Below are 17,566 nucleotides of genomic sequence, written 5' to 3'. Positions count from 1 at the left end.
GCAGATATAACACCAGAAATGGGTTACTTTTACCTACATGATATAACAGAAAGTTACAGTGTTCAAGGTTGTGGGTCAGGTCACTGGTCAGGGCACATACAAGAGTCAACAAATGAATGGATAAGTAAGTGGAAAGACAAATCGATGTTTCTCTTTCTTCCTTCCTCTCTCTTTCTAAAATCAGTAAATTAAAAAAAAAACACATTAAACTTTGTTTTAATGGGTCTCAAAATTCTGTGACAGATTTTTGGTCAAGCTGTTTCCATTAAAAAGTACTGATTTTAAAAACTAATAACTTAAAAGCTGCCACACACACACACACAGAAATGAATGGTCTGCGAAATATTCTCCTTTCCTTATGAAGTTTTTATGATGCACTGTAATAATTACCCAGTCTTTTACTATTGAGACAAACAATTCTGACGAACGGTTCTCACCCACTAAGACTGTGGCAGCCTGTATTGGGGATAATATTCATTTAGCCTTTTGAGCTTTCTGGACAGACTTGGTGACTTTGCCAGCTCCAGCTGCCTTCTTTTCCACTGCTTTGATGAAATCCACAGTAACTGTCTCACATCATGAACAGCAAAACAGCAATATGCACAGGCTTGCCAGGAACCATATCAATGATGGCAGCATCACCAGATTTCAAAAACTTTGAGTCATCTTCCAGCTTTTTCCCAGAATGATGATCAACCTTCTCCTTCAGCTCAGCAAATTCAGAAGCAGTATGAGCTGTGTGATAATCCAGCACAGGTGCACGTCCAGCACTGATTTGGCCTGGATGGATCAGGAGAATCACCTGAGCTGTGAAGACTGCTGCTTCCATTGGTGGATAATTTTTGCTGTCAGTAGCCACACTGCCACGACAAGTACCTTTGTCAGACATGTTCGTGACACTGAAGCCACACTGTCCCTAGGAAGAGCTTCACTCTAAGCTTTGTGGTGCATTTCAGTAGACTTTATTTCAGTTGTAACACTGACTACAGCAAAGTTCACCACCATGTCTGGCTTGAGAACACCAGTCTCCCCTTGGCCCACAGGGACAGTATTAATACCACTAATTTTGTAGACATCCTGGAGGGGTAGACACAGGGGCTTGTCAGTTGGACAAGCTGGTGGTATGATGCAATCCACAGTGTCAAGTGATGGGGGTCCACTGGCATTGTCATCTTTATCGGTGACTTTCCATCTCTTGGCTCCAGCATGTTGTTACCATTCAAACCATAAATTGGCACAGATGCTGCTGTAGTCAGGCTGGTAGCCAATTTTCTTAATGTGGGTGCTGACTTCTTTAACAATTCCCTCGTATCTCTTCTGTTTGTAGGGCAGTTCAGTGGGATCCATTTTGTTAACACCAATAATTAATGTTTCACATCCAGTGTGGAAGCCAGAAGGGCATGCTCATGGGTCTGCCCATTCTTGGAGATCCATGCTTCAAATGTACTAACACTAGCAGCAACACTATCAGGACAGCACAGTCAGCCTGAGATGTGCTCGTAATCATGTTTTTGATAGTCTCTATGTCCTGAGGCATCAATGATGGTCACATGATAATCGCTGGTCTCAAATTTCCACAGAGAGATATCAATGGTGATACCACTGAGCTCATGTTTAGTTTTCAGTTTATCCAAGACCCAAGCATACTTGAAGGAGCCCTTCTCCATCTCGGCAGCCTCCTCAATTTTTTTTGATGATTCTTTTGTCAATCCTACCCCATTTGTAGATCAGATGGCCAGTAGTGGTAGATTTGCCAGAATCTATGTGCCCAGTGGTGACAATGTTGATATGAATCTTTTCCTTTCCCATTTTGGCTTTGATTTAGTGGTGGTTTTCACCACACCTGTGTTCTGGTGGCAAACCTGTTGCAAAAAGGTGTCAACATTTCTTTTATCCAACTTATTGTCCTTCCACCTATACTATTCTTCATGTTCATATACTAATTTTTTAGAAAAGATTTTATTTATCTTTAGAGAGAGGTGAAGGGAAAGAGAAAGAGAGGGAGAGAAACATCAATGTGCAAGAGATACATCTATTGGTTGCCTCTCACACACCCTCAACTGGGGACATGGCCCACAACCCAGGCATGTGCCCTGACTGGGAATCAAACTGGCAACCTTTTGCTTCACAGGCTGACACTTAATCCACTGAGCCAAACCAGCGAGGGCATATACTGATGTTTTAAAAAGATGTTATTTATTTATTTTTAGAGAGAGGGGAAAGGAGGAAAAAAAGAGAGGGAGAGAAACATCAATGGGTTGCCTTTTGCACAGGCCCTGAGTGGGGATGGAACCTGCAACCCAGGCATGTGTCCTGACCTGGTGTCCAACCCGGAACCTATCACTTTGCGGTAAAATGCCCAACCAACTGAGCCCCACGGGTGAGGGCCATATACTAATTTTTATTTTCTTTTTGGCTGGGTGGGTAGGGTATTTTAATTCTGGAAATGGGATCATATAATACCCATCCCTCAGCCACCCATTTTCTCACCTGACAGTACTAGGACAATAGTTGCAGGTCCTACATTCTCCTTAATGCTTGCATAATGTTCCACCATATGTACGGGTACATTACTTTCTCCACTCCCTTCACCTTGGACCAGCCCATTCTAGGTCGCCCTCATTTTTCCTTTCACATAGCGTCGTGTACCCATTCATCTCGTACCCAACAATTCCCAGAACATAGTGATCACTCAATAAGTATTTGGAGCTCCACTGGCGGAGCTCTACTGTTTTAGAGATTAGCTGGATGCATTCTTTGAGAGGGTGTGATTAAAGGGACATAACAGGATCCTAGTGAAGAAATAAGGGGTTTCATCCGAACAGTTGGGAAAGAAGAGAGCTGGATGAGCTTCCTTTGGTGCTTTTGGTGTCTTTCCGAAGCAGAGTAAGTTTGGAGGGGGCAGGCAGGGCTGGCGAATCAAGTGCGTCCAAGTTCTGCGCTTCTGGAGGGATGCGTGGACCTAAGGGGACCTAGGGTGCCTAGGGAGTTGGCAAGGGGCGGACCTAGGCGGCGCTGCGAGTTGGCGAGGCTGGCTCGGGGCTAGACCGGTAGGGGGCGGGGCGGGCGGAACACGCAGTCGTGCAGTAGCGGGCGTGCTCAGCAGTCAGGCACTCCAAGTCTCCCGAGTGCTGCGTTCTAGGAGCTATGAGCCGCGCAGTCGGGGAGCGAGTCTCTTCGCTTCTGGTCCTGTGGCTGCTGCTGGGCAGCTGGGTGTGCCCCGGGAGCACTGAACTGCGGGCCCCTCCGGATAAGATCGGTAGGTGACAGTGGAGAGGCGCGGAGGGAGGTGCTGGAGCGCGCCCTGCTCCTGGCGGCTGCTACGTTGGGCACCAGGCCCTGCAGCTCCGACGCGGGACTGGCTGCGCCGGCCGAACCCTCGGCGCAGGTTTCGATCTTCCCGGTTTGCGTCTCAGTGTGGCTTTCGGTGCCCCAGGGACCGTGCCTTCCTGGGCGTGGAGACGTGCCCACTTGAGGAATGGGCCGCGGATGGGAGACCCAAGAGGGCGGCTTCCAAGCGTCCCTGCAGCCCCTGTCTAGGAAGGCTGGTGGTAGGGGGAGACCGAGCCCCCTCTCGCAGCCTTCCTTGGGTGCATCTTTGGGAGGGCAGTCTTCTGGTTTGTCCTGAAGCGACGGGTCGCTTACACCCTGCAGATGATAGACGCACGCACGCGGGATCAGCACATCGAGCAGATGAAAACAAGCTGACCCCATTTGTTTCCCGTGATAGGGTGGAACCCACCTTCCCCTCTCCGCTTTGCTGCGGTTGGCCTGCCCTCAGAGGCCCCTGGCTTGCAGATTGCCTGCCTAAGATTACTACACAGCTGAAATAATCCACTCTCATCTAGTTTCAGTCTTTTTTAATTTCCTTACTTTTTTTTTGTTTTGTTTTGTTTTGTTTTGTTTCTTATTCCCTTTAAAACTGTTCTTTGGGATCATTAACCTGTCTACATTAATGAAACAACAAATCTAGGCAAAAATGGCGGCCACTTCATTTAAAATGCTGCTGGAAAGACTCACCTCCTCTGTTCCCAGGAGTTGGGCACAAAGGTTGTGCAGGCTCATTGATGCCTCCACAAAGAACTGTGAGAATCTTTGGGCATCTGGCAAAAACCAAAACAACTAATTAATGTCAATTTGTAAGTTAATTTACTGCCACTTTTGTCTGGGGGCAATGTTTATGTCCAGATTCACAGTTCTGTCTTCACAGTTACTGTCACTGGCCTACCCCATGGAAGCTTCCCTGAATTGTGGATAATAGCCTTAAGTAACATATGCAGTTGCTTAATGGGTTTTCAAAAACAATAAAACCCACAAAGCTGGTAAGAGGGAAAGAAACTGTTCTTTTCTTACCCCCTCCATAGCGATAATTGGAGCTGGAATTGGTGGCACTTCGGCAGCCTACTATCTGCGGCAGAAATTTGGGAAAGATGTGAAGATTGACGTTTATGAAAGAGGAGAGGTGGGGGGCCGTCTGGCCACCCTGACTGTACAGGGGCAAGAATATGAAGCAGGAGGTTCTGTCATCCATCCTTTAAATCTGCACATGAAGCGTTTTGTCAAGGACCTGGGTATGTAATTTGGTCTTAGAGCTATGCAGCTTTCTGTGTGACCATCCATAAATATTTTTACCATATAGGAACTGAAACTTTTCCACTGTGTTAATTGTCTTTTAAAGACAAGTTGGTAAAACTGGTTTCCTTACTTTCCTTTTAGAAGTTGGTACTGCCTTAGTTAGGAGGCACTCTCCTGTAATGGGACACCAGTTATCAGTATCTTCAGTTATCTGGAATTACAGCCATGGGGTTGGGGCGGGATGGGGATGGTTGCTGTTGTCAGTTCTTCAACCTGTGGGTTTCTGTTGAACCAAAGAATGGTTTGAGTTAGCAGAAACCTAGTGTGCTCATTTTTTAGTTGGGGGAATGAGGCCCAGAGGCTTGAAATATTTGGCTTAAAGTTACACAACTATGGGTACAGCATTTGTTTAGAAGCTGGGACATCTGACTACTTCCCTACCAGCAGAGGAGCTGGGTAGCTTGTGAGGGAAATCTGGCAGGCCTGTGCAGGCCCTTTTCTCAAAGAATATTGGGTAATATAGGCCTCCTTCCAGTTATCTGAAATATCCAGTTATGTAAAACACTATTTGCATAGGAGTAGGTGCCTCCTTTCCCTTAGCTGCCTTCCATATTTCCTGTGGATGCTTCCTGAGCCTCTGTTTTCTCCATGAGGGCAAATATATGCCAGGACCAGTTTATGCTGCGAAGGTTCATCTCTCACATTTCTCCTTTTAAGTTGAATTCAGTTGGTACTCTGCTTTTGCCTTTGACTTTTTAGTAACTTCAGACTAAACAGAGCCTGTCTAATTTTGATATATATGCATGATCATCTGACCCATCTTCTAGAGAATCTGCTTTTGGACAGTGTAGTGAGTGTCTAGTGTATTGTATCACTATTCTAAAAATAAAACTTCTTTAATATGTCTCTTGAGAGCTGGGGGAAGCCTGGAGTTCACTTACTTTAGAGTGTCTATGATAGCTTCAGATTACTTTCTTTCATTTGATCAGCACAGGAATCACTGACTTAGCTACCTTTCTCTGTTTTTGCAGGTCTATCTACTGTTCAGAGTTCTGGAGGCCTAGTGGGGGTCTCTAATGGAGAGGCTCTGGTGTTTGAGGAGAGCAGCTGGCTTATAATTAACATTATTAAACTAATTTGGCAGTATGGATTTCAGCCCCTTCGATTGCATATGTGGGTAGAGGATATATTTGACAAGTTTATGAGGTAATTTTCTCTCCTTCTATTTAACCTAAGACCTTTCTAGGTAGATGATCTTTAAGAATTATAGTTTCTTGGAACAGTTCTCTTCCTAACTACAAGGTGTATTTGTTAGGCAAAATGTCCTGTATAAAATATGCAGACCATTTAGCCTGTTAGAAATCGGAAGAGTAGTTTATATTTTACTTCAGAATATGTATTTTGCAAATGCTTGTTTAGTGTTCCTAGACACTCTTAAATGACCTACAAATATTAACTTCTTGAATTCTCATGGCAGCTCTCTAGGTAGGTACTATTTATTAGCTTCTTTTTACAGATGTGTAAGGTGGAGGTATGGAGAAGTTTCAAGTGTGCAAGTATGCCACCTATTAAGTGGTAGAGCCAGAGTTCCTACCCAGGCAGATTGAATCTAGAGTCCTCACTGTTAATCTCTGCACTGTGCTGGTATTGTGTATCAGAGGAGTGAGGTCATGTGCACAAGAGCTTGCAGACAGGATAAGAAAAATGAGCTTTAATCATGGCTTGATGTTTTAGTGAGCCAGTAACCTGAGGTACAATATTAGTTCTATGCCCTAAGAATTTTTTTCAAGATTTTATTTATTTATTTTTAGAGAGGGGAAGGGAGGGGAAGAGGAAGAGAAACATCAGTTGGTTGCCTCTTGCACGCCCCCAAGAGGGACCTGGCCTGCAATCCAGGCATGTGCCCTGACTGGGAATTGAACTGGTGACCTTTCAGCTCACAGGCTGGCGCCTCATCCACTGAGCTACACCTGTATTTTATTTATTTTTAATTTTTACTTACTGATTTTAGAGGAAGAGGGCAAGAGGGAGAGAGACAGATGGACAGACATCGATTTGTTACACTTATTTATGCATTCATTGGTTGCTTCTTGTATGTGCTCTGACTAGGGATGGAACTGCAACCTTGGCATATGGGGATGATGCTCTAACCAACTGAGTTACCTGGCCAGGACTAGTTTATTATTTTAGATGCTGCAGATAACTTAACTTGTAAATGCTATTATTTAATTACTACATTTTGATTGTTCCAACATAAAGGTAAAATTACACGTCATATGTGCCCGTTATGTGCTAGGCACTATTCTAGGTCCTGAGGATGTATAACCTAGAATAATAAACCAATAACTAAGAAAATATATAGAGGCGCATGGACCTGTGGCTGCAGATGGGATGTGGGAGGGTGGAAGACAGGATGGGGCAGGAGTGCCACAGTGTGTGGGGCAGGGGGAAGAGGAGGAGGAGAGAGACATCACTTAGGCGCACATGCATGGCACAAGATGGCCAGAGACACAGCGGCACACCAAGCTGTCAGGCACTCTGCAGCCATGACGAGGCCCACTGGCTGGTGGGACCTGTGCCTGGGTGGCCCACAGGCCCCTAAGCCCGCAGGGGCAAAGCCGCTACAGCCAAGCAAGATCAGCTGGCTTGCTGGGCTGAGATTCTGCAGTAGAAGCTCCTGAAGCATATCCTTGCTGCTTGACCTGACCCCTCACATACCTGCAAGTGGCGTGGAATCGTGTCAGGGTGACCTTGAGGTGCTGGCAGCTGCGTTTGGACCCGGTAACTTGTAAGCTTAAAATTAAATTTGATTGATGTTGGTTCTGAACAAATACAGCCCTTTATTTGAGATAAGCCATTTTGAAAACTGAGACTCTGGAGTTCTGTATTTAAGGATAAAGAAAGTCTTTGCGAGAATCTGTATTTTATATAGCAAAAATGTGAATCTTGAGACTGAATTTCTAAAGGGCCTGTGCAAGGTAATGGATGTTGGTGGAACCATTTACACCCAGTCAGCTTGAAGAGTCTCACATGGACCCTACCTCTGACAAATCAAGATGGCAGTCCACCACTGGGAATAGAGGAAAATGGATTAATACCAGAGTGTTGTGATAATGTACAACCAAAACAGGGTTCTTTTTTTCTTAAGATTTTATTTATTTGATGTCTAGTTACAGTGGAGGCATAGGTAGACATGCCTTGCCTCTTTGAACAACTACAGGAAAAATTACAACTACAAAATAAACATCACCCAAAATTGAGCTGTATGGAAGTCCAACAACCAAGGATTTAAAGAAGCCACATTCATCCAGATGGATAGGAGGGGTGAAGATGCAGAGATGTGCAGAGAGGTGCGGAGAGGTGCAGAGAGGTGGAGGGGCAAGGAGATGCAGAAAGGGTGGTCCTACATCCACATGTGATAGATAAAAATCAGGAAGGATGCCTTGGGAGTGAGGGATCCCAGCCCCAGGCCAGATCACCCAGTCCAGGGTTCCAGTGCCAGGAACATAAGTCCCCATAACTTCTGGCTATAAAAACCAGTGGGGGTTGGGGTGGTAGAAGAAACTGCAGGATTCTTAGGAAACTCCTCTTAAAGAACTCACCTTATGCCACTGGTGCCCTTAGGACTTTCAGTCCCTCAGGGATTCAGCACCAGGGCAGCAGCTGGAAGGGCACCAGCAGCATATGGGGAGAAATTGAAGTGACAGGCATCAGGGTGAGTGCTGGGAGACAGCTTCCTCCTGGGCAAAAGTCCAGAGGTTAGGCAGTGGCATTGTCCCCTCTCTGTGCCCTACCCCACTCAGAGTAACAGCAGTAACACGGGTTGCCCTGCTCTGATTACCTAAGGCCCCGCTCCACCCAACTTACTGGTGTGCTTTTCTACAATAGGCCATGCTACTAAGACAAGGAGTCAAAGCAGCTGTACCTAATTCCCAGAAACAAACACAGGGAGGCTGCCAAAATGAAGAGACAAAGAAATGTGGCCTAAATGAAAGAACAGAACAAAACTCCAGAAAAAGAACTAAACAAAATGGAGATAAGCACCCTATCATATGCTGAGTTCAAAACATTGGTTATTAGGATGCTCAAGGAACTAATTGGGTACTTCAACAGCATAAAAAAAAATCCAGTCAGAAATGAAGGTTACACTAAGTGAAATTAAAAAAAAAATCTACAGGGAACCAACAGTAAAGTAGATGAAGCTGAGACTCAAATCAATGATTTGGAACATAAGGAAGAAAAAAGCATTCAATCAGAACAGCAAGAAGAAAAAAAATATAAAAAATAAGGACAGAATAAGGAGCCTCTGGGACATCTTCAAATTTACCAACATTTGAATAGTAGGGATGCCAGAAGGAGAAGAGGAAGAGCAAGAAATTGAAAACTTATTTGAAAAATAAATGAAAGAAAACATCTTTAATTTGATGAAGGAAATAGACATGCAAGTCCAGGAAGCACAGAGAATCTCAAACAAGGTGGATGCAAAGAGGCCCACTTAAGACACATCATGATTAAAATGTCAAAGCTTAAAGATAAAGTGAGAATATTAAAAGCACCAAGAGAAACACAGATAGTTAGTTACCTACTGAGGAGTTCCCATAAGACTCTCAGCTGATTTCTCAAAAGAAGGTTTGCAGGCCAGAAGAGACTGGCAAGAAATATCAAAGTGATGAAAAGCAAGGACCTATAACCTAGATTATTCTATCCAGCAAAGCTATTATTTAGAATTGAAGGGCAGATAAAGTGCTTCCCAGACAAGGTAAAACTAAAGGAGTTCATCATCACCAAGCCATTATTTTATGAAATGTTAAAGGGACATCTAGGAAAAAGAAGAAGATCAAAACTATGAACATTAAAATCACAATAAATTCACAACTATCAACAATTGAATCTAAAAAACTAAACAAGCAGAATAGAAACAGAATTGTAGATGTGGAGATCATTTGGAGGGTTATTGGTTGGGGTGGGGAGAATGGGGAAAAGGTGCAGGGAATAAGTAGTACAAATTAGTAGGTATAAAATAGGCAGGGATGTTAAGAACATTATAGGAAATGAAGTAGCCAAACAACTTACATGAATGACCCATGGGTATGAACTAAGGAGTGGGTAGCTAGAGGGTATGGAGGTACTGAGTGGAGGGAGCAAAGGGGGAAAATTGGGACAACTGTAATAGTATAATCAATAACATATTGAGAGAAGGGAAGGGAAGGAGAAAGAGAGGGGGAGAAAGATCCATCAGTTGCCTCTCCTACATGCCCTCACCAGGACTGAACCTGGAACTCGGGCATATTCCCTGAACAGGAATCGAACCCTGAACCTTTTGGTCGAGGCCCAACCAACTGAGCTACACCAGTCAGGGCAAGACAGGGTTCTTTTAACATGGATTTTATGAAATGAATGAAGACAATAAGTTTCTTACCTAACAAATGGACAGTGGAAGTGACTTTCTAAAGACTTTCTGTATCATTAAAAGAAGTCAATTTTTGACATTTGGAGATGAAAGATGGCACATTAATAACAGATGGGAGTCTGTATGCCTGGAATTTTTTTTCAATTTGATTTGTATGAATATAACCTTGTGGAATGTTAATGCCAATAAAATTTCTAATACTTTTTTTTAAAAGATTTTATTTATTTATTTTTAGAGAGGGAAGGGAGGGAGATAGAGAGAGAGAGAGAAACATCAATGTGCGGTTGCTGGGGGTTATGGCCTGCAACCCAGGAATGTATCCTGGCTGGGAATCGAACCTGGGACACTTTGGTTCCCAGCCCGCGCTCAATCCACTGAGCTATGCCAGCCAGGGCAAATTTCTAATACTTTTTACAATTTCTTATTTATTAGAGAGACAGACATTGATTTGTTGTTCCATGTATTTATGCTTCACTGGTTGCTTCTTGTGTGTACTCTGACCTGGATCAAACAGCAACATTGGTGTATCCTGATAGCCCTTTAAACCAACTGAGCTACCTGCCCAGAGCAAAACTTCTAACATTTAAAGGCAAAAAAAAAAAAAAAAAAAAGGCACCCTGGCTGGATAGCTCAGTTGGTGGGAGTGTTATCCCTGTGCACCACAAGGTTGTGGGTTTGATCCCTGGTCAGGGCACATACCTAGGTTGTGGCTTTGATCCCTGGGTTTTTATATCTGGTTGAGGTAAGAACAGGAAGCAACCCATTGATGTTTCTCTCCCTCTCTCTGTCTCTCTCTTCTTCTCTCTCTTTCTGTCTCTCTCCCTCTCCCTACCTTCCTCTATCTCTAAAATCAATAAACATATCCTTAGGTGAGGATTAAAAAAGAAAAGAATATATAGAATTTGTATAGAATGGTCAGTCACTTTTAAAGGAAGGTAGGTGGCATGTTGCTGCACACTCAGCAGGAAAATCCAGTTCCAGTGGCGCCAGACACAGTGCCATCTGTATGTGTCATTTTCTTTTGCTACCTGTCCAGGGCCATGTCTCATTTTCTTATCTGTGGCTTGCTTGCCATGTAGAGAATTGCCTTTTGAAAAATTAAATCACTTTTGAAGTGAATTTAGGGTATTGCAGAACTGTCAAAAAGACCTGGTGAGGGGACATATAGATTATACTATTTTAAAAAAAGACTTTATTTGCATATTTTTAGAGAGAGGAGAAGAAAGGGAGAGAGGGATAGAACCATTGATGTGAGAAACATTGATCGGTTGCCTCTTGGACATGCCCTGACCGGGGACTGAACCTGCAACCCAGGCATGTACCCTGACCAGGAATTGAACTAGTGATCTTTTGATTTGTTTCACAATGCCCAACCATCTGAGCCACACTGTTCAGGGCTAGATTATACTATATTTATTTTAAAAAACAATTCCCAAATGTATGTCTTCCTCATGGACTAATCCTCATCATTATAAAATGTCTTGTTTTGTCTATAGTAACAATTTTTAAATTTTTAAAAATTTACTTACTGATTTGAAGAGAGAGAGGAAAGTGGGGGGAGAGAGAGAGATTGATTTTTGCTTTTCCACTTATTTTATGCCTTCATTGGTTGGTGGTTGGTTGATTTTTTTTTTTAAGATTTTATTTATTTATTTTTAGAGAGGGAAGGGAGGAAGAAAGAGAGAGAGAGAAACATCAATGTGCGGTTGCTGGGGGCCGTGGCCTGCAACCCAGGCATGTGCCCTGACTGGGAATCAAACCTGCGATGCCTTGGTTCGCAGCCCGCGCTCAATCCACTGAGCTACGCCAGCCAGGGTTGGTTGATTCTTATATGTGCCCTCTTGGTATTGAACCTGCAACCTTTTGGTGTACGGGACAGTGCTCCAACCAACGGAGCCACACTGGCCGGCTCTAAAATGTGTGATTTAAAAAAAAATGTCAGAAAAAATGTCAGGACTTTGTTTAGTAAGCAAGGGTTTTTTTTTTTTTTTTTCAGTAAAAGAGAATATTATAGGGTTTCTGAGAGATTGATTAAAAGGAACTAGAAGCTGGTAGATCAGTTACTTATTTTAGTAGTTCAAATATAAATCCTGACTTAAGATCAGGAAAATGAGAGTGAAGTCACAAGAGACACTTTAGAAAGATTGCTAAGGTTTCCTTCTTGGGTGGGAGAAGCAGAAAGGAGAAGTGAAAATATTTGTTTGAAACCGAATGAACTGAGGATGATGTATGGGATTTTAGGTGTGACTTGTTATTTTTGTTTGGGATAGAGTGGGCGAAGAGGGTCAAGCCTGATTAAAAGATAAAGTTATAGTTTTAGTCTTGGCTGGTATGGCTCAGTGGGTTGAGTGCTGGCCAGTGAACCAAAAAGTTGCTGGTAATTTCTGGTCAGGGCACATACCTGGATTGCAGGTTTGGTCTCTGATCGGGGTGCCTCTAAGAGACAAGTGATTGATGTTTGTCTCACACATTGATGTTTCTCTCCTCTTTTTCTGTCCCTTCCCTTCTCTTAAAAAAAAATCTTTTTTAAAAAGTTATAATTTCAGACATGCCCATGTTACTGGTAGATGAAAAGATAAATGTGAACAAGATGTACCCAAATCTTTAAAGGTTTCCTCATGACCATATTAATACAGAAGAGTGTATACAAAGGACAGTAAACTGCAAGTGGAAGTTTATCTGCAGAGGGAGAGAGAGGGCCAAGAGTCAGGGCCAGGTACTTTTGGGGTACCTGGGGAAAATGGTGGCTGAGGTGTCTCACATGATAAGTAGGAACTCATCAGAAAGAAACATGAAAGTCAGTTTGAGTCATACGATGCTATTTCCCTTCTTTATGCATCCGCTTATCCGTATCTTGTTTGGTTTATAATGGCCATTTCTTTTTCTCAAAAGGATCTACCGCTACCAGTCTCATGACTATGCCTTCAGTAGTGTAGAAAACTTACTACACTCTCTAGGAGGGGATGACTTCCTTGGAATATTTAATCAAACACTACTTGAAACCTTGCAGAAAGCAGGCTTCTCTGGGAAATTCCTCGATGAAATGGTTGCTCCCATCAATAGGGTCAATTACGGCCAAGGCACAGACCTCAATGGCTTTGTAGGTAAGCCAAGGCTTGGAACAGTTTTAGAATTGGTTCACAGAGGGGCTTACCTGATGTTATGGTGACTCCTGACCTAAGCTTTGGGTTGGAGAAGACTGCCTTTCTCTGTGAAACCTCAGACATTTTTGGCAAAACTGTGTAAATGTAAATGTGCATTTTTATGGGGAGAGTCCTTAGCTTTCATTGGTCGAGTGGTTCTCAACTGTGTGTGGAGACATTTGGAGCAGAACTCACCCAGTTGGGGAGGGAGAGTGGTTGGAGGGTCTCTTACAGAGTTAGAATTAAAACACTTTTTTTTTTCCCCCGCTGCTGACAGGGGCAGTGTCACTAGCTTGTACTGATTCTGGCCTTTGGGCAGTAGAAGGTGGCAATAAACTTGTTTGCTCAGGGCTCCTTCAGGCTTCCAAAAGCAACCTAATATCTGGCTCAGTAATGTCCATTGAGGAGAAAACAAGGACCAAGCAGACTGGTGAGCTTGAATTTCTATTTCATTGTTCCTGATTTCCCCTGTAGAAAATAATTGCTCAGGGGGAAAAACCTCTCTTCTTCCATTTCTCACTCCAGATGATGGAATTTTAAATTGTTTTGTGCCATGTAGAAATATTCCAAAATGTACTCTCAAGTATAGTGGCATGATTCCTTGGATTTAAAAAATTTCATTCTCAAAAGTAAAAACTCCTCATTTTGTATTTATTAACAAGCTATTATTTTAAGTAGAAAATTGGCCTTAATTTGGGATGGTTCTCTTAAAAGGTAAATTATGTTTCATTTTTTTTGAGAGAGAAACATCGATTGTTCCACTTATTTCTATATTTATTGTTTGCTTCTAGTATGTGCTGACTGGGGATCAAACTTGCTAACTTGGTGTATCAGGCTGATGCTCTGACCAACTGAGCTACCCAGCCAGGGCTTAAAGTCTTTAATTCCTTAGGATTATAAGCTATTAAAAAAGTATAGAATTATTTTTAGGTATAAAATATAGTATGTTAGAAACACTAAAGAAGTGTATGCTTCCTTATTTCCTCTAGGAAACCCCACAAAGATGTATGAAATTGTCTACCGAAGTGGATCTGGAACCCATTCAGACTTTTATGACATCATCATTGTGGCCACTCCATTGAATCAAAAAATGTCCAATATAACTTTTCTCAACTTTGATCCTCCAATTGAGGAATTCCATCAATATTACCAACATATAGTGACAACTTTAATTAAGGGAAAGTTGAATTCAACTGCTTTTACCTCTAGAGCCTTAGATAAATTTGACCTCCATACTGTCTTAATCACTGGTAATTCAGATTTGTTTATTAACAGCATTGGAATTGTGTCCTCTGTAAAAGATAATAATGATCCTCAACCATCAACAGATGGAACATATGTTTGGAAGACCTTTTCCCAGAAGACTCTTACCAAAGAGCAAATTTTAAAGCTCTTTTTGTCCCATGAGTATGCTGTAAAGCAGCAATGGCTTGCATATCCCCGCTATAAGCCTCCAGAGAAAAGCCCCCCCATCATACTCCATGATCGACTTTACTACCTGAATGGCATAGAGCGCGCAGCAAGTGCCATGGAAATGAGTGCCATTGCAGCCCACAATGCTGCTCTCCTTGCCTATCACCGCTGGAACGGGCACACACACATGATTGACCAAGAGGACTTATATGAGAAACTGAAAACTGAACTATGAGATAACACTTTCCCCCCAAACCTCCCTCCTAGTTTCAGATGGAATATCACTGGCAAAAAAGAACACAATCTGAGCAGAGACACTTTGAATCAAATATTTTGCCATTATCATTGTTTAATGAGAGTAACCCCAGTGAGTTATGAGAAAATACAAGGTCTAATTAAGTGTGAAGGTGTAACTATTGCATTTATGCCATGTCCAAGTTTTTTTTTTTTTTTTTTTTTTTTTACTTTGTACATTTATTAAAGCTGGGGACAGTGAAACAAAAGGCTTAGGGCAGAAGTACAACAGAGTAGGTGCTCTGTTTTGGCTCCCTGGGAAAGTTATAGGAAAGAAGTGAGCCCTAGTGGGGCTGCTGTTAGTTTACTGAGAAGTGACAATGACAGGAGTGAGCCACGGTGGGGCAGCTCTTAGCTCACCAAAAAGTCAGAGACAAGGGTCCTTGGAAGTGGGTTCAGTGGGTTATCCTGGGATGAGCTGCTGCTGCTGCTGCCCACTGTTCCTTTGGCTGCAAGTCTCCTGGGGACCTTTAGGCTTCAGGAGAGAAAAGTAAAGATGCATGCCTGAGAGGGAAGAAAGGCATTGGCGTGCTCCAGAGAGAGCCTGCTCCAAAATTTTACTCTTAATATCAACAGTATTTTCCAAACTTGTCTGATTGTAAGAATCATCTGGAATTTGTAAAACATACAGAATTCCCTACCTCCACTGGAGATTATGATTCAGTAGGTCTAGAGGTTAGGCCCTGGATTTTGAACAAAACTTTACAGCATTTTAAACTGAACACTTGAACTTAAAAGACACACCTTAGTCGGGGATAAGCTCATCTGTGCTTGACAGCTGGATGTGATCTTTAGTCATAGTGAAATCTACTATGGGAGCTGGTATCTCACTTTCAAAGTAAATGTGCCCATGACTGAAGCCTTGACTTTCAGAATGTTCTTTTGATTGCTTGTCTTTTCTTTAGGGGTGAAATTCCTAAGTTTTAGTAGTATAACCTTAAGATGTCATACAATAATCTCCACTAAAATGAAAAGCAAATATAGGCTATTGATGGAAGAAATTGGCATTCTGTTATCAAATCTTCACCTATGACGTTTTTACAAATACGGATGGACTCCCCCCAACTCTCCATCCGAGATTCTGATTTAATGGATTGAGGATAGGACCTTACCATCATAGCTTTTTAAAATTCCTGAGTAACCTACATTGAGAATCAGATTTGGATGTCTAAAATGTCTCCAAAGGGTTTTTAGTGCCTTAAAAGCCCCAAGAAATCCAACCCATTATCAAAGATTCATTTTGTGAAGAATCACTTCTCTCAATGAGAACTCTAGTAGTAACCTTAATAGTAAGAAGCACTGATAGTGTAACAGCGGAGGCAACCTGGATCATTCCAGAGTAGTTGACGTAAGATACTCAGAATGACACGATACTTGATCAAAACCAGTATATGCACAAACTGTTAAATACTTAAGCTACTGCACCATTTTGAGTGAGAAACTGCTGAAATTTTAAGATGGTAGTTGTCAACCTTGGCTGGACTTTGAAGTCACCTGAAGGCCTTTACCCAAATGATTCTAATATGCCACCAAACTTGAAAACCAGTTCTACATCTACTGTACAAAAATCATGAACATCCTCATACTCGTAGGGACAGAACAAGAGCTTCTGAATTCAACTAACTGCGACCAAGTTAACATGTATTGTTAAAGATATTTAGTTTGTCAAATGGTCAGTTTTCTAATTTTATTTTTAAAAAGAATGTTTTCCTTTTGTGGTTTTATTGAATATGTAGAGAATGTGTATGCCAGCTAGACTGGTAAATGCTAATGAAATAGTTTAATTCCTATCACCTGTAGACTTAGTTCGCAATGGGATATATTTTTACTTGTAAGAACACCAATTTAAAGTGTTGCCATATCAAACCTACTCTTGTTTTCCAACAGGGCATCTGAAATTGCTTCCTCAAAGAGCAAAACAGGTCATCAGTATATCAAGCACGTTAGTTTTAATGCAATTATAGTACTAAAGTTCTTTAAAAATTGGTTGAAAAAAATACCATCTGAGCTTGCTTGTTCATCTTTTTACACAGGAGTGGCAAAAACGATGCAGGGGCAGAATGCAAGGCCGCAGTTCTAACTTGTGTATGCTTTGGACTCACCTGGAGGGTCTAAAACATTGCTGGGCCTCACCCCCAGAACTTCTCAATGTTTGGAATGGTATATCAAAGTCTTCATTTCTATTAAGGCCCTAGGTGATATTGCTGGTCTAGGAACCACACTGGAGACTGTTTCTACAGTGCAGCTCTATGTGGTTGCAAAAAATCAAGCCTATCAAGTTCACTGCAAATTTAAAATGTATTGAATAAAAATGGGAGAAATGAAAGTTGGGATAATAAAAATGTACTGCATTTCACACAGACTCTTGTAAGTTGGTTTGACCCATTTTTTGCTGTACACATTTTAGGTACATACAAGCCACCTCGTGTTGTTTCATAAGTGCCTTACACACTCATGTGTACCCCATTCTCTAGTTTTAAAATGGCTCAAATCACTTTGTAGGCTTTCTACTAGATCACAAAAACTGCAGGCCTAAGCATTTGCTTGGTAGGTTTCTTAAGGTTAGGTTTATGACAACCATGTGTAAACTATATTTCATCAGTTTTTGTACCCTAAAATTTATGAACTAGTTTAAGTATTAGGGGCAGCATTATTACTACTCTCCACCTCAAAGGAATAATACACTGGAATATTTTTCTCTGGATTCTACTTCTACTCTTGTGTTCAAAAT

The 17,566-nt window shown here is 42.1% G+C and overlaps 1 protein-coding gene and 1 pseudogene across 1 annotated transcript; one reads left to right on the top strand and one right to left on the bottom strand.

Annotated features, from left to right (window-relative positions):
• Window positions 1-202: 202 nt before the first annotated feature.
• Window positions 203-1,990, bottom strand: LOC114500446 (annotated as a pseudogene).
• Window positions 1,991-3,063: 1,073 nt separating this feature from the next.
• PCYOX1 (prenylcysteine oxidase 1) lies at window positions 3,064-17,441 on the top strand. Its single transcript, XM_028515291.2, has 6 exons — window positions 3,064-3,259; window positions 4,365-4,571; window positions 5,607-5,781; window positions 12,878-13,089; window positions 13,406-13,558; window positions 14,118-17,441. The coding sequence occupies exons 1-6, from the start codon at window positions 3,148-3,150 to the stop codon at window positions 14,774-14,776; spliced, it is 1,518 nt and encodes a 505-aa protein (XP_028371092.1). The 5' UTR covers window positions 3,064-3,147; the 3' UTR covers window positions 14,777-17,441.
• The last annotated feature ends 125 nt before the right edge of the window (window positions 17,442-17,566 follow it).

Source organism: Phyllostomus discolor, chromosome 6 (assembly GCF_004126475.2).
Source record: "Phyllostomus discolor isolate MPI-MPIP mPhyDis1 chromosome 6, mPhyDis1.pri.v3, whole genome shotgun sequence".
Taxonomy (NCBI): Eukaryota; Metazoa; Chordata; class Mammalia; order Chiroptera; family Phyllostomidae; genus Phyllostomus; species Phyllostomus discolor.
The sequence above is the reverse complement of the archived record's forward strand: the minus strand, read 5'-3'. Positions and strand labels throughout refer to the sequence as shown.